The sequence below is a fragment of the Triticum urartu genome, chromosome 1A, assembly GCF_056163025.1.
Source record: "Triticum urartu cultivar PI428250 chromosome 1A, HENAU_Tu73, whole genome shotgun sequence".
NCBI lineage: Eukaryota > Viridiplantae > Streptophyta > Magnoliopsida > Poales > Poaceae > Triticum > Triticum urartu.
Window position 1 is genome coordinate 299,295,108 of NC_141873.1, and position 20,875 is coordinate 299,315,982.

A 20,875-nucleotide genomic window follows, 5' to 3' on the forward strand; every position below is an offset into this window, starting at 1 on the left:
TGGTCAGGAAACATAACCATCTTTGATCAACGGGCTAGTCAAGTAGAGGCATGCTAGTGACAATCTGTTTGTCTATGTATTCACACATGTATTATGTTTCCGGTTAATACAATTCTAGCATGAATAATAAACATTTATCATGATATAAGGAAATAAATAATAACTTTATTATAGCCTCTAGGGCATATTTCCTTCACTGGAAGCCAACAAAGGCATAATCTAGTTGAAAGCCAACAATGGCATCATAGGTTCTGAAAGCCAACAATGGCATAATCTAGTTCACAACCAACACAAAGGCGTCACAAGCCAACAAAGACAGAGGCATCTAGTTCCCAGAAGCATAGAAGTACTCTTTCAACTTGTATGAAGAAGTCCTTTTTCTTCCACTCTGTCTTAGAGCTTGAAAGGTTGACCTGTTTCCTGCAGCAGAGGTAGAGGTTGTACCAGCAGTGGTAGCTTTCTTCCTGGGAGACCTCCTTGGAGGAGCAGCAGGTGTAGTGGCAGCAGGTGTAGCTTTCTTCCTGGGAGACCTCCTTGGAGGAGCAACTGGTGTAGTGGCAGCAGGTGTAGGAGCAGTAGTTGATGGAGATGGCCTCTTCCTTGCTGGTGCAGCAGTAGATGAAGATGGCCTCTTCCTTGGTGGTGCAGCAGTTGTAGATGCATTTTTTGTTGAAGTAGAAGCCTGTGACCTGTTTGGCTGCATTTCAAAAACAATTAAGGCTTGTGAGTTACAATGGAGACAAAAATAAAGAGAATTGAGGTGCTACTATAACTTACCTGATGTTGGTTTATTCTCAAAGCAAGAGCTGGCTTGAGTGGCTTGGAGCAAACATTGTATCTATGCCCTACAAGTTTGCAGTTGCTGCAAGTAATAGATGCCATCCTAGATGTATCTCTTGGTGCTAGCTTCTCAAATTGGTTTTTCCTCCTCTTTGTCTGTTGCTTCCCAACCTTGTCTTTAAATACTGGAGGCTCTATGTCCTGAGTTCTTGTCCTTGGCCACAGGTTAGGTCCAGGCACAGGAAATATGATATGTACAAATGCTTTTTTATACATTTCTTTTTTGAAGAAATCAGCCACAAAGTCCTCTGGCTGCAACTTGGCTTTCACTATTGCAGAAACTGCATGATGGCAAGGCATAGAAGTCATATCCCATTTCCTACATCCACATGTTCTGTCCAACAAGTTCACTGAGTAGGTGTTTTCTCCACTAGTCACTTGGTAAATGTTAGGACCAGCCATCAAAGTCTGGCACCACCTTGAGTTGTACTTTGTCTCCTCTAACATTTCAGCATAGGTAGGGAAAATCTCTCAGTTTGTTGTCTCTGTCTTTGTTCTATTCTTGTTAAATTTGACCATCAATTTTGTCCTAATTCCTTCTATCATGGTCACTATTGTCTTGCCTCTGACATCTAATATCATTTTATTAAACACCTCACTGATGTTGTTAACTACCAGGTCAGTTTTGTAATTAAAATCCATAGCATGCCTAGCCCAAGTATGAACATGTATTTTGTGAAGCCATGTCCAAGCAGTCTTACATTCTCTTTTCAAAGCATTCATTGTATCAAGGTGTTCATTCTCAGTATAAGAGTAGCTAGCTACATCCATGTGTTTCTTTAATTCATCACCTCTAAAACCAGCAGTTTGGAAATTCTGATAGATATGTCTAAGGCAGAATCTTTATGGAAAATTGGGGAAAACATGGTTTATTGCATTTAAAAGCCCCTGTTTGAAACAATGGGAAATAAAGCTAAGCATTGGTCCTATGAAACAATGAAATAATGAAGCTAGAGCAATGTGCATATGAAACCAAGAAATCTAGTGCAATATTGTATGAGAAGAGAAGTTTACCTTCTGCCTATCAAAGATGATGGTATAATAACCAAACTTCCCACTTTCTCCACCAAGTGCATCTTTAAGCTATGTTAAGAACCTGGTCCAACTGTCTTTGTCCTATTTGTCAACAACTCCAAATGCTATAGGGTAGATATCATTGTTCCCATCCCTTCCTGTTGCAGTAAGGATCTGTTGACTTGTTGACAGCTTGATAAAACAACCATCTACCCCTGCAAAGCTGACAATTGTGAGAAGATAGTGTATGTAATGTGAGAACATAAACAATTCACAACTTAGTAAATGAAATGTACCTATAAATGGCCTGCATCCATTCAAAAACCCTTCTTTGCAAGCACTTACACAGAAAAAGAGGCCATGAAACCTAGGGGTTTTGCTTGGGTGCTCTGGCAGATGCCTAGTAGTCACAACACATCTAGAGCCTGGGTTTGTATCCAACACAGCCTGCAAATAATCTCTTATTCTAGTGTATTGTCCTCTCTGATCTCCTTGGACAACCTTCAATGCTTGCTTCCTAGCCCTGTAGGCCATATGGATGGACATCTCTATTCCATATTTCTTCTTCAGTGTCTGCATTATTGTGGTGACTGGTGTGCCAATATCAACTCTCATCATTGCCTCACACTGGTGTGCAACCCATTTTGCAGTAACCTTGGCGTTCTCTCCTACTGCTGGGCATGTGTGCACAAAATTTATCTTCCTTATGCAAAAAGTAGTCTCATTTGCAACAACAGAAGCTGCAATAAAGAAAGGGCATTTTGCATTTGTGCACACAACTATGATGTTGTCATTGTAGTTTCTGTGGAACTCATAATTCTTATTCTGAGTTATGTGCAATGTTTGAATTGCTCTCCTAAACTGATACACATTGAGGAAACAAAGTTTTCTGCAAAACTGCTCCTCTGGCTCTCTCTCTCCTCACTGTACCAGATCCTTGGCAAAGATCTCACTAATCTGCTCTTCTTTCCATTGGGCAGAACAAATTGCACTTCCTCAGCTCCATCATCATATTCCTGCTTCAAAACACCAAGATCTGCCTCCTCATCTGATGATGGTGCCCAAACATCCTCAAATCTCTGTTCCAAACTAGAATGTAACCTCTCTGTTGGCCCTTTTCTAGCTTTCTTCTTTTTTGCAGGCACCTCTTGCTGCTCCACCTGCTCCTCTTGCTCCACCTCCACATGCTGCCCTTCCTCATCTTCCTCATACACTTCATCCACATCAGTGTCTCCATCAAAATGAATGAGTGGATCCTCTCTTTGCTTCCTCATCTCATTAAGCCTCTGAAGATAGTCCTCATCTCCATCCAGATCTGAATCATCTCCAGTTAGAAGAATTGGTAGCTTCTGCTTAACCTTATTTACATGCTCAGCTGCAATCTTATGTTTCCTAAATTTGGCAATCTTTGTTCTCCTCTTCAACTCCATTAATGTCTCCAGTTCATCCTGATCTGCTGCATTGCATTGATCCATGGCAGCATATGTGTCCATATCATGGTTTGTGCTCTGCTGTGTGGTGTAGAACTGCAATGGCTCTAGCCGACTCTGTATTTTACTTTTTATTGGTGACCTTAGGAGAACACCAGCAGGATTTACTACATACACATGGTTCTCTCCTATATGGCTCAAAGGAACCTGCTCCTCAACCAGATAGCCTGATGTGACGCCCCCGATTCAATCGTACACTAATCATACACGCAAACATGTACGATCAAGATCGGGGACTCACGGGAAGATATCACAACACAACTCTACAAATAAAATAAGTCATACAAGCATCATATTACAAGCCAGGGGCCTCAAGGGCTCGAATACAAGAGCTCGATCATAGACGAGTCAGCGAAAGCAACAATATCTGAGTACAGACATAAGTTAAACAAGTTTGCCTTAAGAAAGGCTAGCACAAACTGGGATACAAATCGAAAGTGGCGCAGGCCTCCTGCCTGGGATCCTCCTAAACTACTCCTGGTCATCGTCAGCGGCCTGCACGTAGTAGTAGGCACCTCTAGTGTAGTAGGAATCGTCGTCAACGGTGGCGTCTTGCTCCTAGACTCCAACGTCTGGTCGCAGCAATCGGGTATAGAAAGAGGGAAAAGGGGGAAGAAAGCAACCGTGAGTACTCATCCAAAGTACTCGCAAGCAAGGAGCTACACTACATATGTATGCATTGGTATCAAATGGAAAAGGGGGTAACATATGTGGACTGAACTGCAGAATGCCAGAATAAGAGGGGGATAGCTAGTCCTATCGAAGACTACGCTTCTGGCCGCCTCCATCTTGAAGCAGAAGAAGAGAGTAGATGGTAAGTTCGCCAAGTAGCATCGCATAGCATAATCCTAACCGATGATCCTCCCCTCGTCGCCCTGTGAGAGAGCAATCACCGGTTGTATCTGGCACTTGGAAGAAGGTGTTTTATTAAGTATCCGGTTCTAGTTGTCATAAGGTCAAGGTACAACTCCAAGTCGTCCTGTTACCGAAGATCACGGCTATTCAAATAGATTAACTTCCCTACAGGGGTGCACCACATTTCCCAACACGCTCGATCCCCTTTGTCCGAACACACTTTCCTGGGTCATACCCGGCCTCGGAAGATCAACACGTCGCAGCCATACCTAGGCACAACAGAGAGGTCAGCACGCCGGTCTAAATCCTATGGCGCAGGGGTCTGGGCCCATCGCCCATTGCACACCTGCACGTTGCGTACGCGGCCGGTGAGCAGACCTAGCAACCTCCATTACAAAGGAAGTTGCGTTACGCGGTCCAACCCGGCGCGCGCCGCTCAGTCGCTGACGTCACGAAGGCTTTGGCTGATACCACGACGTCGAGTGCCCATAACTGTTCTTGCGTAATTGGTTAGTGCGTATAGGCCAGTAGCCAGACTCAGATCAAATACCAAGATCTCGTTAAGCGTGTTATTTAGAAATAACCGTGGACGCCGACCATGGCCAGGCCCACCTCTCTCCTAGGTGTTCACAACCTGCCCTGTCGCTGCACCTCAAAGTAACAGTTGGGGGCCGTCGGGAACCTAGGCCCACCACTACCTGGGTGGAACCACCTGCCCCTTCAACCCCCAACATCGGAATCACTTGCGGGTACTCAATGAGCCGACCCGATTTTAGTCACCACCTGTATAGCATGTATAAATGTTAATATATACCCGTGATCACCTCCTGAGTGATCACGGCCCGATAGTATAGCACGGCAGACAGACAAGAATGTAGGGCCACTGATGATAAACTAGCATCCTATACTAAGCATTTAGGATTGCAGGTAAGGTATCAACAGTTGTAGCAACAATGACAGACTATGCATCAGGATAGGATTAACGGAAAGCAGTAAATGCTACACTACTCTAATGCAAGCAGTATAGAGAAGAGTAGGCGATATCTTGTGATCAAGGGGGGGGGGCTTGCCTGGTTGCTCTGGCAAGAGAGAGGGGTCGTCAACACCGTAGTCGTACTGGGTAGCAGCGGCATCGGTCTCGGTGTCTAGCGAGAGAAGAGTGGGAAGAAACAATAAATATTAAGCAAACAGATACATAGCGATGCATGACATGACAAATAGCGGTGCTAGGGGTGCCCTAACGCGGTATGAGGTGGTACCGGTGAAGGGGGAAACATCCGGGAAAATATCACCGGTGTTTAGCGTTTCCGGACAAATGAACCGGAGAGGAAAGTTGTGTGTTCGCTATGCTAGGGATGTGTAGCGAACAAACGAACCGCGTATTCGGATACGTCTCGATCGTTCTGAGCAACTTTCATGTATAATACTTTTTCATCTGACATAAGGATTATTTTCTATTAATTTTCAAAGGTTTAAACAATTTTTAAAATTTCCAGATTTGTTTTAATTGTTTTAATCTGAGTTGACAAAGTCAACTTTGACTAGTCAAAAGGGCAGGGTGTGGCCCACATGTCATAGACTATTTACCTAAGCAAATAAATAAACCTATCTTATTTAATGAGGGCCTACATGTCATCTACTACTAGACTAACTTAGCACTAAACTAGTACTAGTAACTAAGCCTAGCCTAATTAAACAAGGACCGGATGTGGCACAGCCGTGCACACACACGAACATACACACGGCCATGGCCGTGGCCACGGCCACCAGCAGTAGCAGCGGCATAGTAGAAGCAGCAGTGGGTAGTGCAGCGCATGGGGGGCGGCCAGCAGCGCGTAGCGCGCAGCACGCAGTAGCAGGCAGTCACGCCAGCCGTAGCGGCCGCTAAGGAGCAGCAGCAGGCGAAGTAGCATGGGCAGGAGCAGCAAGCAGCAGGCACGGCTGCAGTACAGGCATAGCTGCGTGCGGGCGGCAGTGGCGACGAGCGAGCGCTGACGCAGGCGGCTGTTCAGGTGAACAGGGGCGCGGCAAGTAGGGGAGGGACCCCGGGCGCGGGCGTGGGCGCAGGCAACAGGAGCGGCTGGCGGGCGCAAGAGCGGACCTCCGGCCAAGCACTACAGCGAAATCGGTACGGATCGGAACCGGGATCGAGGGGAATCGGTCGAGGTGCTCACCACGGTTCCAACGGAGGCGACGGGGAGGTCGGAGGTGGACCGAAGATGACTCAATCGACGATGGCGGCCGGCAATGTACGCGGTGAGGACGAGCTCGATGACGAACGTACGAGGTGGCTCCGCTCGATTTGTTGCTCGGGATCGACGAAGTAATCAGCGGTGATCTTCCTGGTCAGCTCGGAACAACGAAAGGGAGTCGTTGGCCACCCGATTTACGGTGAGGCGGCCATGGTGGTGCTCGGACGAGCGAGACAGAGAGGAAGGGATGTGAGCGAGGGGAGAGAGGCGTGCTAGGGTTGGTCAGGGGGTTGAGGGGGTCCTTATTCGCCCAGTGAGCCACAGGATGGTTGGCACGTGCCCATCTGTGGTGTGGACGGCGTGCGCAAGCCATGGCCTCCTCTCTGCCGAGAGGTTGAGGAAAGGCCACGGTAAACAGGCCAGGCCGCACTGTGGCTTGTCGGGCCTTAAGTGCACAGTAATATCTAGTCTATTTCCTTTTCTTTTCTGCGACAAGTTTCCACTCGATTTTGTATTTTATTTTTGATCCAAATGAATTTCGTTGCATGCGAAACTTGTCTCAATAATTACTAGGCAATAATCTGCACTGCCACAAAAAGTTTGGGAGTTAATTTTTAAAATAGTTTGGACTTATCATAATTTAGATAAGCATTTAAATATTGTTTTGGCATTTAAACACTTTATAAAACGTTGGTCTCATTTTTATAAAAGCTTTGGGAAATTTTGCAATATCACGAACACTTTTGTTTTGCTGTTTGAATAATTAATATTTTGACTTTATTTTAAATTTGAGATTGAGGTCGAATTATTCTTAATTGTTTTTCTTAGGGCATAATGGTGATGACCTGGCATAATTAGTGGAAGATTACTGTAGCAAGAATCTCGGGATGTTACACCTGAGTTCAAATCTGCAGGTCTTGGATTAGTGCCCCTAACCACTGTCAAGTTCACTACATTCTGATCATTGTTAGCAATATGGTCAAGCATTTCATACACCTTATTATCATCACAAATTTCATCCATTCCTATAATCCCCACACCAGGATCCCTCACAAAATATATGAAATCATTCAGCCCATATCCCTCTATCTCTATTAGGGCAACCAAATTATAATATGTTATGTCTGAAACGCAAACTGATCTCTCCAAGTTGTCTCTGTCATGGAAGTGCATTCTAACTTCCCAAACATTATCGTTCAAACTACACACAAATAATTAAAATAGCTTAATTAACAGAGCACTAAAACAGAGCACCAATGTACTGTAAATAAAAATGCATAATTCCTAAAACAGAGCACTAAAACAGAGTAATCAACACTATGATTGCTAAAATACAGTACAGTACACTCTGAAAACCACAAGCACCATCTGAAAACCACTGTCAAGTTCTGAAAACTAGCCAACTTCACTGTTAAAAACCACTGTCAAACAATGGAGAAGGTGACAGTATGAAAACCACTGTCAACTACTCTGTCAACCACTGTCAACTAGTCTGTCAACCACTGTCAACTACTCTGTCAACAAATTAATACCCTGCTAACTACTCTACTGACTACATCATCAACTAGCTACTATGTTAACTACTATGTCTCCTACATCATAACCACTACATCATCAACAGAGCACTAAACTACATCATTAACAGTGACGACAAATCAACCACAACTAAATCATAATTAAGAGAGTACCAATTAACACTGCCAAAAAACCTAACCCTAACCCTAGAATCGATCTACACGAAGAGGGAAGAGGGAAGAGGGAAGAGGAAACTCACTAGACGTCACCGAAAGACGAGGCAATCTGGTGACTCTCCGTCGGATTCTCCTTCACTGCCCTGGCCCAAGATCTTGCCGCCGCATATTCGAGACAGTGTTGGGGGCTTTGGCTGGGGCTGCTCGTATCCGACGGCCGGCTAGGGTTTGAGCTCCCGCATATATCTCCCACAGGTGGACCATCGTCTCCAACGCCGGCAGACCCGCCGCAGTCGCCGCCTGCGCCGCCCGCCGTCGCCATCACTAAGAGGAGAGAGTGCGGGGGAGGAAAAGAGTGGGAGATGAGCGGACCGGGGGGGGGGGGAATGGCTCAAAGACTAAGCAGCCCGGCTCGAATCGGTGCGCCAGCGGCGTGTAACGCCGTCTAACGGCGTTGCCGTGTGAACAATGCTGCCACGTCGACGGATGCGGGCCCCCTTATCATAAACGCACTTAAAACGGTCCAAACGAGCAACTAGTGTTTTTTGCAAAAAAATATGAAAAAAATTAGTGTTTTTTGGCACAATTTCGTATATGTGTGGTTCCTGCAAACATAGCCTAAAGTGTCGATGTTTTTTGCAATTCACTCAAAGAGAGTTCTATGTACTGGGCGGGCCAGACTGAAGGATATAGACAGATTTTGTCATCCATTCTCTTCTTAATTTTACCCTCACTTCTCATTGTTCTGCATATGGGTTGGGCGGGCCACGGCCCAGTTTTGCTCTAAGCGCAAAATCCTCAAACACATGATTTATCGTTCATCTTTTCCGCCACCACTACGACCACGACAACATGAGCGCAATCCTAGCCCACTGATCCTTACTTGCTCGAGCACAGGCTACATCACGATGACCATAACATTGTCTAGGGGGAAGTTGACAACAGGGATATTGCACATCCCACCCAAACACATAACATTGTCTAGGGGGAAGATGACCACCAAGTCCGCTTCCACCATGCCAGCAAAAGAAAGGGGGAGAGGATCCAAAGGAGAGAGATCAACCCAGCGGCATGGGGTAATAGAAGCCAAAGATTGTAGGGAGAACATTTACGGCCGAAACGACCAAAACAATGGCCACGCCCGACCAACCTTAGGAGCATGAGGCGACAGGGGGAGGCGGGGCCTAGGTAATGACCAAGGGGAAAGCAGAGCACTGGATCCGGCGGCGGGGACTGCAAGTAAATCCCGAAAATGGAGTTATGAAAAGTGAAGAGCAAGCCAGTTGTTGATGCATCGTGGCACTGGCATTGCTCTTCACTTTCCATAACTCCATTTTGCCTACCCCTAGGGCGCGCCCTGTTGCCTTTTCGCCTCCTCGTCTGGCTTCTGTCCTCATCCGAAACTTCTAGGGTCCCTCCTGGTTCAAAAAAATTGTCAAAAAGTTTCGTCGTGTTTGCACTCTGTTTGGTAGGTATTTTCTGTAAAACCAAAAACATGCAGAAAACAACAATTGGCACTGGGCATTAGGCACTGGGTTAATAGGTTAGTTTCAAAAATGATAAATTTTTTACATATAAATCATACAAGATTGATAATATAATAGCACGAAACAATCAAAACTTATAGATACGTCGGACACATATCATTCAGCAGCACCCCACGTCCTCCAACACGGCCACACCGCCGGCTTCCAGCGCAATCGAACGCCTGTGGTGACCAACCTCCGCGCTGCGGCCATCGTACACCTCCACCAAGCAACATCGACGCCAACACGACCAGACCCTTGTCGCAGTAGGCCGCCAGCGGGCTTTGCCAAGTGGCGTGCGCCTATTGCAAAGGGTCATTCCTGCCACTATTTCTTGCAATTATGCACAAGCTAGTTGATAAACATGAAATAAATATGCAAAGAACGTTCTGCATGATCCCATTGTGAAAATAGGTAGCAACTGACATCTTGTTTCTGCAAGTGATATGTAAACTGAAAATTTACCCCACAAAAGATATCTAAACTGAAAAACAAATAATCTAATGGAACCAAATTCAAGCTATTGTAAGTATACATAGCAAGATTCATAGAACACATTGTACGGATCAAACTCAATTTCTCGAAGAAAAGCATGTATCTAAGGGCATCTCTAGCCGATCCCCTATAAAATAGAGGAGTATCTGGCCAAATAAAGTTATTGGAGTAAACTTTAACTCTTTTGTAGGTGGCCCCATCTAGCGGATCCCCTAAACTTAGTGGAGTAAAAGATTGCATAAGCTTTTTGTACTAGCCACATGAAGTTCAAACACTTCACAATATATATCATCAAACATGCAAAGCTCATTCGTTAACAAACCGATACTTTCATAACATAACCATTAACAGCCATATAATTAAAACATGCAAAGTTCATCCAAAAGGCATCACTTCACCAATCAAGGTTGATCCAAAATCACCACAAATATAGCATGTGTTATGTTGTGGATCGAGGCCAACTAATGGCATGCACGAATTCAACACAACGTCCTTGCCAAAGAAATCACCACCGCCACCACCGTACACATGACCTGCTTGGGAATGTTGCATGAAAATAAAAAAATCCTATGAACTGTTGTGGAATGCGGTAATTTCAAAATTTTCCTACGCACACGCAAGATCTATCATGGTGATGCATAGCAACGAGAGCGGAAGAGTGTTGTCCACGTACCCTCGTAGACCGTAAGCGGAAGCGTTATGACAATACGGTTGATGTAGTCGTACGTCTTCACGATCCGACCGATCCTAGTACCGAAAGTACGGCACCTCCGCGATCTGCACATGTTCGGCTCGGTGACGTCCCACGAACTCTCGATCCAGCTAAGTGTCGAGGGAGAGCTTCGTCAGCACGACGGCGTGATGACGGTGATGATGAAGTTACCGGCGCAGGGCTTCACCTAAGCACTATGACGATATGGCTGAGGTGGATTATGGTGGAGGGGGGCACCGCACACGGCTAAGGGATCGATGATCAACTTGTGTGTTCTAGGGTGCCCCCTGCCCCCGCATATAAAGGAGCAAGGGGAGGGGGTCGGCGGCCTCATAGGATGCGCCCCAAGGGGGGAATCCTACTCCTACTAGGAGTAGGTTCCCCCTTTCCTAGTCTAACTAGGAGGGGAAGGAAAGAGGAGGAGGGGAGAAGGAAAGAGGGGGACGCCCCCAAGCCCTAAACCAATTCGGTTTGGCCTAGGGGGCGCGCCCCACAGCTCCCTTGCTGCCCTCTATTTCCACTAAGGCCCATGAAGGCCCATTGACCCCCCGAGGGGTTTCGGTAACTCCCCGGTACTCCGGTATTTATCCGATGACCCCCGGAACCTTTTCGGTGTCCGAATATAACCTTCCAATATATCAATCTTTATGTCTCGACCATTTCGAGACTCCTTGTCATGTCCGTGATCACATCCGGGACTCCGTACTACCTTTGGTTCATCAAAACACATAAACTCATAATACCAATCGTCATCGAATGTTAAGCGTGCGGACCCTATGGGTTTGAGAACTATGTAGACATGACCGAGACTCACTTCCGGTCAATAACCAATAGCAGAACCTGGATGCTCATATTAGTTCCTACATATTCTACGAAGATCCTTATCGGTCAAACCGCATAACAACATACGTTGTTCCCTTTGTCATCGGCATGTTACTTGCCTGAGATTCGATCATCGGTATCTCAATACCTAGTTCAATCTTGTTACCAGCAAGTCTCTTTAATCGTTACGTAATGCAACATCCCACAACTAACTCATTAGTCACATTGCTTGCAAGGCTTATAGTGATGTGCATTACCGAGAGGGCCCAGAGATACCTCTCCTACAATCGGAGTGACAAATCCTAATCTCGATCTATGCCAACTCGACAAAACACCATCGGAGACACTTGTAGAGCATCTTTATAATCACCCAGTTACGTTGTGACATTTGATAGCACACTAAGTGTTCCTCCGGTATTCGGGAGTTGCATAATCTCATAGTCATAGGAACATGTATAAGTTATGGTGAAAGCAATAGCAACAAACTAAACAATCATCGTACTAAGCTAACGGATGGGTCAAGTCAATTACATCATTCTCTAATGACGTGATCCCATTAATCAACTGACAAGTCATGTCTATGGTCAGGAAACATAACCATCATTGATTCAACGAGCTAGTCAAGTAGAGCCATACTAGTGACACTCTGTTTGTCTATGTATTCACACATGTACTAAGTTTCCGGTTAATACAATTCTAGCATGAATAATAAACATTTATCATGATATAAGGAAATATAAATAACAACTTTATTATTTCCTCTAGGGCATATTTCCTTCAGTCTCCCACTTGCACTAGAGTCAATAATCTAGTTCACATCGTCATGTGATTTCACACCAATAGTTTACATCTTTATGTGATTAGTTCACATCTTCATGTGACTAATACCCAAAGGGATTACTAGAGTCAATAATCTAGTTCACATCGCTATGTGATTAATACCCAAAGAGTGATCATGTTTTGCTTGTGAGAGAAGTTTAGTCTACAGGTCTGCAACATTTAGATCCGTATGTATTTCGCAAATTTCTATGGCTACAATACTATGCATGGAGCTACTCTAGATAATTGCTCCCACTTTCAATATGTATCTAGATCGAGACTTAGAGTCATCTAGATCGATGTAAAAAGCTTGCATCGACGTAACTCTTTACGACGAACTTTTTTATCACCTTCATAACCGAGAAATATTTCCTTAGTCCTCTAAGGATAATTCTGACCGTTGTCCAGTGATCTACTCCTAGATCACTATTGTACTCCCTTGCCAAAATCATGCTAAGGTATACAATAGGACTGGTACACAGCATAGCATACTTCATAGAACCTATGACTGAGGCATAAGGAATGACTTTTCATTCTTTTTCTATTTTCTGCCGTGGTCGGGTTTTAAGCCTTTACTCAACTTCACACCTTGCAACACAGGCAAGAACTCCTTCTTTGACTGTTTCATTTTGAACTACTTCAAAATCTTGTCAAGGTATGTACTCATTGAAAAATCTTATCAAGCGTCTTGATCTATCTCTATAGATCTTGATGCTCAATGTGTAAGCAGCTTCATCGAGGTCTTTCTTTGAAAAATTCTTATTCAAGTATCCTTTCATGCTATCTAGAAATTTGGTATCATTTTCGATCAACAATATGTCTTCCACATATAATATCAGAAATGCTACAGAGCTCCCACTCACTTTCTTGTAAATACAGGTTTCTCCAAAAGTCTGTATAAAACTATATGCTTTGATAAACTCATCAAAGCGTATATTCCAACTCCGAGATGCTTGCACCAGTACATAGATGGATCGCTGGAGCTAGTACACTTTGTTAGCACCTTTAGGATTGACAAAACTTTCTTGTTGTATCATATACAACTTTTCTTTAAGTAATCCATTAAGGAATGCAGTTTTGACATCCATTTGCCAGATTTCATAAAATGTGGCAATTGCTAACATGATTCGGTCATACTTAAGCATCGCTACGAGTGAGAAAATCTCATCGTAGTCAACACCTTGAACTTGTCGAAAACCTTTTTGCGACAATTCGAGCTTTGTAGATAGTAACACTACTATCAGCGTCCGTCTTCCTCTTGAAGATCCATTTATTCTCAATGGCTCGCCGATCGACGGGCAAGTCAATCAAAGTCCATACTTTGTTCTTTATACATGGATCCCATCTCAGATTTCATGGCCTTAAGCCATTTCATGGAATCTGGGCTCATCATTGCTTCCTCATAGTTCGTAGGTTTGTCATGGTGTAGTAACATGACTTCCAGAAAGGATTCCCGTACCACTCTGGTGCGGACCATACTCTGGTTGTCCTACGAGGTTCGGTAGTAACTTGATCTGAAGTTTCATGATCATCATCATTAGCTTCCTCACTAATTGGCGTAGAAATCACTAGAACTGATTTCTGTGATGAACTACTTTCCAATTCGGGAGAAGGTACAATTACCTCATCAAGTTCTACATTCCTCCCACTCACTTCTTTCGAGAGAAACTTCTTCTCTAGAAAGGATCCACTCTTAGCAACAAAGATCTTCCCTTCTGGATATGTGATAGAAGGTGTACCCAACAGTTTCTTTTGGGTATCCTACGAAGACGCACTTTTATGATTTGGGTTTGAGCTTATCAAGATGAAACTTTTTCACATAAGCATCACAACCCAAACTTTAAGAAACGACAACTTGGGTTTCTTGCCAAACCATAGTTCATACGGTGTCGTCTCAACGGGTTTAGATGGTGCCCTTTTAACGTGAATGTAGCTGTCTCTAATGTATAACCCCAAAATGATAGTGATAAATCGGTAAGAGACATCATAGATCGCACCATATCTAATGACGTTCGGACACACCATTACGCTGTGGTGTTTCAGGTGGCGTGAGTTGCGAAACTATTCCGCATTGTCAAATGAAGACCAAACTCGTAACTCAAATATTTCGTCTCCGCGATCAGATCATAGAAACTTTATTTTCTTGTTACGATGATTCTCCACTTCACTCTGAAATTCTTTGAACTTTTCAAACATTTCAGACTTGTGTTTCATTAAGTAGATATATTCATATCTGCTCAAATCATCTATGAAGGTCAGAGAATAACGATACCCGCCGCGAGCCTCAACACTCATTGGTCCGCACACATCAGTATGTATTATTTCCAACAAGTCAGTTGTTTGCTCCATTGTTCCGAAGAACGGAGTCTTAGTCATCTTGCCCATGAGGCATGGTTCGCAAGCATCAAGTGATTCATAATCAAGTGATTCCAAAAGTTCATCAACATGTAGTTTCTTCATGATCTTTACACCAATATGACCTAAACGGCAGTGCCACATAAAAGTTGCACTATCATTATTAACTTTGCATCTTTTGGCTTCAATATTATGAATATGTGTATCACTATGATCGAGATTCAATAAACCATTCACCTTGGGTGTATGACCTCAGAAGGTTTTATTCATGTAAACAGAATAACAATTATTCTTTGACTTAAATGAATAATCGTATTGCAATAAACATGATCCAATCATATTATGCTCAACGCAAACACCAAATAACATTTATTTTAGGTTCAACACTAATCCCGAAGGTAAAGGGAGTGTGCGATGGTGATCTTATCAACCTTGGAATCACTTCCAACTCACATCATCACCTCCCCCTTAACTAGTCTCTGTTTATTTTGCAACTCCTGTTTCGAGTTACTACTCTTAGCAACTGAACCAGTATCAAATACCGAGGGGTTGCTATAAACACTAGCAAAATAGACATCAATAACATGTATATCAAATATACCTTTTTTCACTTTGCCATCCTTCTTATCCGCCAAGTATCTAGGGCAGTTCCACTTCCAGTGACCATTTCCTTTGCAGTAGAAGCACTCAGTTTCAGGCTTGGGTCTAGCTTTGGGCTTCTTCATGGGAGTGGCCTTTCTTCTTGAAGTTCCCTTTCTTTCCCTTGCCCTTTTATTTGAAACTAGTGGTCTTCTCAACCATCAACACTTGATGCTTTTCTTAATTTCTACCTCCGCTGATTTTAGCATCACGAAGAGCTTGGGAATTACTTTCGTCACCCCTTGCATATTATAGTTCATCACTAAGTTCTAGTAACTTGGTGATAGTGACTAGAGAACTTTGTCAATTACTATCTTATGTAGAAGATTAACTCCCACTTGATTCAAGCAATTGTGGTACCCAGACAATTTGAGCGCATGCTCACTGGTTGAGCTATTCTCCTCCATCTTGTAGGCAAAGTACTGTCAGAGGTCTCCTACCTCTCGACACGGGCGTGAGTATGAAATACCAATTTCAACTCTTAGAACATCTTATATGCTCTGTGGCATTCAAAACCATTTTTGAAGTCCCAGTTCTAAGCTGTAAAACATGGTGCACTAAACTATTAAGTAGTCATCATACCGAGCTTTGTCAAACGTTCATAACGTCTGCATTTGCTCCTGCAATAGTTATGTCACCTAGCGGTGCATCAAGGACATAATTCTTCTGTGGAGCAATGAGGATAATCCTCAGATCACTGATCCAATCCGCATCATTGCTACTATCATCTTTCAACATAGTTTTATCTAGGAACCTATCATAAATAAAACGGGGAAGCTATACGCGAGCAATTGATCTACAACATAGATATGCAAATACTATCAAGACTAAGTTCATGATAAATTTAAGTTCAATTAATCATATTACTTAAGAACTCCCACTTAGATAGACATCCCTCTTATCATCTAAGTGATCACGTGATCCATATCAACTAAACCATGTCCGATCATCACGTGAGATGGAGTAGCTTTCAATGGTGAACATCACTATGTTGATCATATCTACTATATGATTCACGCTCGACCTTGCTACCTCTTGAGCACTGCGTTGGTATTTCCTTGAAGAGGAAAGGGTGATGCAGCAAAGTAGCGTAAGTATTTCCCTTAGTTTTTGAGAACCAAGGTATCAATCCAGTAGGAGGCCACGCACAAGTCCCTCGCACCTACACAAACAAATAAAATCCTCGCAACCAACGCAATAAAGGGGTTGTCAATCCCTTCACGGTCACTTATGAAAGTGAGATCTGATAGATATGATAAGATAATATTTTTGGTATTTTTATGATAAAGATGCAAAGTAAATAAAGCAAAATAAAAACGGTGCAAGAAATAGCTTGTTGACGGGAGATTAATATGATGGAAAATAGACCCGGGGGCCATAGATTTCACTAGTGGCTTCTCTCGAGAGCATACGTATTACGGTGGGTAAACAAATTACTGTTGAGAAATTGACAGAATTGAGCATAGTTATGAGAATATCTAGGTATGATCATGTATATAGGCATCACGTCCGAGACAAGTATACCGACTCCTGCCTGCATCTACTACTATTACTCCACACATCGACCGCTATCCAGCATGCATCTAGAGTATTAAGTTCAGAAGAACAGAGTAACGCTTTAAGCAAGATGTCATGATGTAGAGGGATAAACTCATGCAATATGATATAAACCCCATCTTGTTATCCTCGATGGCAACACTACAATACGTGCCTTGCTGCCCCTATTGTCACTGGGAAAGGACACCACAAGATTGAACCCAAAGCTAAGCACTTCTCCCATTGCAAGAAAGATCAATTTAGTAGGCCAAACCAAACTGATAATTCGAAGAGACTTGCAAATATAACCAATCATACATAAAAGAATTCAGAGAAGATTCAAATATTGTTCATAGATAAACTTGATCATAAACCCACAATTCATTGGTCTCAACAACCACACCGCAAAATAAGATTACATCGAATAGATCTCCACGAGAATCATGGAGAACTTTGTATTGAGATCCAAAGAGAGAGAAGAAGCCATCTAGCTAATAACTATGGACCCGAAGGTCTGAGGTAAACTATTCACACATCATCGGAGAGGCTATGGTGTTGATGTAGAAGCCCTCCGTGATCGATGCCCCCTCCGGCGGAGCTCCGGAAAAGGCCCTAAGATGGGATCTCACGGGTACAGAAGGTTGCGGCGGTGGAATTAGTTTTTTGGCTCCTTATCTGGTAGTTTGGGGGTACGTAGGTATATATAGGAGGAAGAAGTACGTCGGTGGAGCAACGTGGGCCCCACTAGGATGGAGGGCGCGCCTTGGGGGGGGGGGGTAGGCGCGCCCCCCTACCTCGTGCCTTCCTGGTTGCTTTGTTGACGTAGGGTCCAAGTCCTCTGGATCACGTTCGTTCCAAAAATCACGTTCGCGAAGATTTCATTCCGTTTGGACTCCGTTTGATATTATTTTTCTGCGAAACTATGAAATAGGCAAAAAACAACAATTCTGGGCTGGGCCTCCGGTTAATAGGTTAGTCCCAAAAATAATATAAAAGTGTATAATAAAGCCCAAAAATGTCCAAAACAGAATATAATATAGCATGGAACAATCAAAAATTATAGATACGTTGGAGACGCATCAAGCATCCCCAAGCTTAATTCCTGCTCGTCCTCGAGTAGGTAAATGATAAAAACGTAATTTTTGATGTGGAGTGCTACTTGGCATAATTTCAATATAATTCTCTTAATTGTGGTATGAATATTCAGATCCGAAAGATTCAGTACAAAAGTTTAATATTGACATAATAATAATAATAATAATAATAATAATAATACTTCAAGCGTACTAACTAAGCAATTATGTCTTCTCAAAATAACATGGCCAAAGAAAGTTATCCCTACAAAATCATATAGTCTGGCTATGCTCTATCTTCACCACACAAAGTATTTAAATCATGCACAATCCTGATGACTAGCCAAGCAATTGTTTCATACTTTTGGTGTTCTCAAACTTTTTCAATATTCACGCAATACATGAGCGTGAGCCATGGCCATAGCACTATATGTGGAATAGAATGGTGGTTGTGGAGAAGACAAAAAAGGAGAAGATAGTCTCACATCAACTAGGCGTATCAACGGGCTATGGAGATGACCATTAATAGATATCAATGTGAGTAAGTAGGGATTTCCATGCAACGGATGCACTAGAGCTATAAGTGTATGAAAGCTCAAAAAAAGGAACTAAGTGGGTGTGCATCCAACTCGCTTGCTCACGAAGACCTAGGGCATTTTGAGGAAGCCCATCATTGGAATATACTCCCTCCATTCTGAATTACTCGTCGTAGAAATGGATGTATCTAGATGTATTTTAGTTCTAGATACATCCATTTCCGCGACGAGTAATTTGGAACAGAGGGAGTACAAGCCAAGTTCTATAATGAAAAATTCCCACTAGTATATGAAAGTGATATCATAGGTGACTCTCTATCATGAAGATCATGGTGCTACTTTGAAGCACAAGTGTGGAAAAAGGATAGTAACATTGTCCCTTCTCTCTTTTTCTCTTATTTTTTATGTGGGTCTTCTTTCTTTTCTTTTTTGGCCTTTTTTTTTCTTTTTTTTCTTTTTCTTCCGGATTCTCATCCCGACTTTTGGGGGAATCATAGTCTCCATCATCCTTTCCTCACTGGGACAATGCTCTACTAATGATGATCATCACACTTTATTTACTTACAACTCAAGAATTACAACTCAGTAGTTAGAACAAAATATGACTCTATGTGAATGCCTCCGGCGGTGTACCGGGATGTGCAATGATGCATGAGTGACATGTATGAAAGAATTATGAACGGTGGCTTTGCCACAAATACGATGTCAACTACATGATCATGCAAGCAATATGACAATGATGAAGCGTGTCATAATAACGGAACGGTGGAAAGTTGCATGGCAATATATCTCGGAATGACTATGGAAATGCCATAATAGGTAGGTATGGTGGCTGTTTTGAGGAAGGTATTTGGTGGGTTTATGATACCAGCGAAAGTTGCGCGATACTAGAGAGGCTAGCAATGGTGGAAGGGTGAGAGTGCGTATAATCCATGGACTCAGCATTAGTCATAAATAACTCACATACTTATTGCAAAATTCTATTAGTTATAAAAGCAAAGTATTACGCGCATTCTCCTAGGGGGATAGATTGGTAGAAAAAGACCATCGCTCGTCCCCGACCGCCACTCATAAGGAAGACAATTAATAAATAAATCATGCTCCGACTTCATCACATAACGGTTCACCATACGTGCATGCTACGGCAATCACAAAATTCAACACAAGTATTTCTCAAATTCATAACTACTCAACTAGCATGACTCTCATATCACCATCTCCATATCTCAAAACAATTATCAAGTATCAAACTTCTCATAGTATTCAACACACTCATAAGAATTTTTTTTACTAATCTTGAATGCCTATCATAATTAAAGAAAATTACCATGCTGTTTTGTAGGACTCTCAAAATAATCTAAGTGAATCATGAGAGAACAATTGTTTCTATAAAACAAATCCACCACCGTGCTCTAAAAGATATAAGTGAAGCACTAGAGCAAAAACTATATAGCTCAAAAGATATAAGTGAAGCACATAGAGTATTCTCATAATTTTCAAATCATGTGAGTCTCTATAAAAATGTGTGAACGGCAAGGATGATTGTGGCAAACTAACAAATAAGGATTCAAATAATACAAGACTCTCCAAGCAAAACACATATCATGTGGTGAATAAAAATATAGCTCCAAGTAAAGTTACCGATAGACGAAGACGAAAGAGGGGATGCCTTCCGGGACATCCCCAAGCTTAGAATTTTGGGTGTCCTTGAATTTTACCTTGGGGTGCCATGGGCATCCCCAAGCTTAGGCTCTTGCCACTCCTTGTTTCATAACCCATCAAAACTTAACCCAAAACTTGAAAACTTCACAACACAAAACTCAAAATAGAAAATCTTGTGAGCTTTGTTAGCGAAAGAAAACAAAACATCACTTCAAGGTACTGTAATGAACTCATTCTTTATTTATATTGGTTCTAAACCTACTGTATTACAACTTCTCTATGGTTTATAAACTATTTTACGAGCCATAGATTCATCAAAATAAGCAAACAACACACGAAAAACAGAATCTGTCAAAAACAGAACAGTCTATAGTAATCTGTAGCTAACGCAAACTTCTGGAACCCTAAAAATTCTAAAATAAATTTCCGGACGTGAGGAATTTATCTATTAATCATCTGCAAAAAGAATTAACTAAATAGCACTTTCCAAATAAAAATGGCAGCAATTCTCGCGAGCGCTAAAGTTTCTGTTTTTTACAGCAAGATCAAAAAGACTTTCCCCAAGTCTTCCCAACGGTTCTACTTGGCACAAACACTAATTAAACACAAAAAACACAA

At 42.7% G+C, this 20,875-nt stretch overlaps 2 protein-coding genes and 1 long non-coding RNA gene across 3 annotated transcripts; all 3 read right to left on the reverse strand.

Annotated features, from left to right (window-relative positions):
* Positions 1-257: 257 nt before the first annotated feature.
* On the reverse strand, positions 258-1,316 carry LOC147990942 (uncharacterized). Its single transcript, XM_087534186.1, has 2 exons — positions 778-1,316; positions 258-697 (listed from the first exon to the last, which is right to left on the reverse strand). The coding sequence occupies exons 1-2, from the start codon at positions 1,285-1,287 to the stop codon at positions 326-328; spliced, it is 882 nt and encodes a 293-aa protein (XP_087390312.1). The 5' UTR covers positions 1,288-1,316; the 3' UTR covers positions 258-325.
* A 640-nt stretch (positions 1,317-1,956) lies between these two features.
* On the reverse strand, positions 1,957-9,844 carry LOC147990943 (uncharacterized). The gene is made up of 6 exons (XM_087538463.1): positions 9,805-9,844; positions 8,166-8,472; positions 7,288-7,592; positions 2,780-3,511; positions 2,297-2,594; positions 1,957-2,077 (listed from the first exon to the last, which is right to left on the reverse strand). The coding sequence occupies exons 1-6, from the start codon at positions 9,842-9,844 to the stop codon at positions 1,957-1,959; spliced, it is 1,803 nt and encodes a 600-aa protein (XP_087394589.1).
* Positions 3,609-6,910, reverse strand: LOC147990944 (uncharacterized). Its single transcript, XR_015610179.1, has 3 exons — positions 6,374-6,910; positions 5,270-5,344; positions 3,609-3,916 (listed from the first exon to the last, which is right to left on the reverse strand). It is a non-coding gene; the product is annotated as an uncharacterized LOC147990944 (long non-coding RNA).
* Positions 9,845-20,875: the final 11,031 nt, after the last annotated feature.

Bases quoted from the DNA above. Each gene is read 5' to 3' on its own strand.
- LOC147990943 (XM_087538463.1), bottom strand. From the start codon at position 9,844: ATGTTGCTTGGTGGAGGTGTACGATGGCCGCAGCGCGGAG. The intron at 7,593-8,165 runs GTGAGTTTCCTC...ATTTGTGTGTAG, and splicing joins TCGTCTTTCGGTGACGTCTA to TTTGAACGATAATGTTTGGG. The intron at 3,512-7,287 runs GTGTAACATCCC...GCGTCACATCAG, and splicing joins ACCTGCAGATTTGAACTCAG to GCTATCTGGTTGAGGAGCAG.
- LOC147990942 (XM_087534186.1), bottom strand. From the start codon at position 1,287: ATGTTAGAGGAGACAAAGTACAACTCAAGGTGGTGCCAGACTTTGATG. The intron at 698-777 runs GTAAGTTATAGT...TTTGAAATGCAG, and splicing joins TGAGAATAAACCAACATCAG to CCAAACAGGTCACAGGCTTC.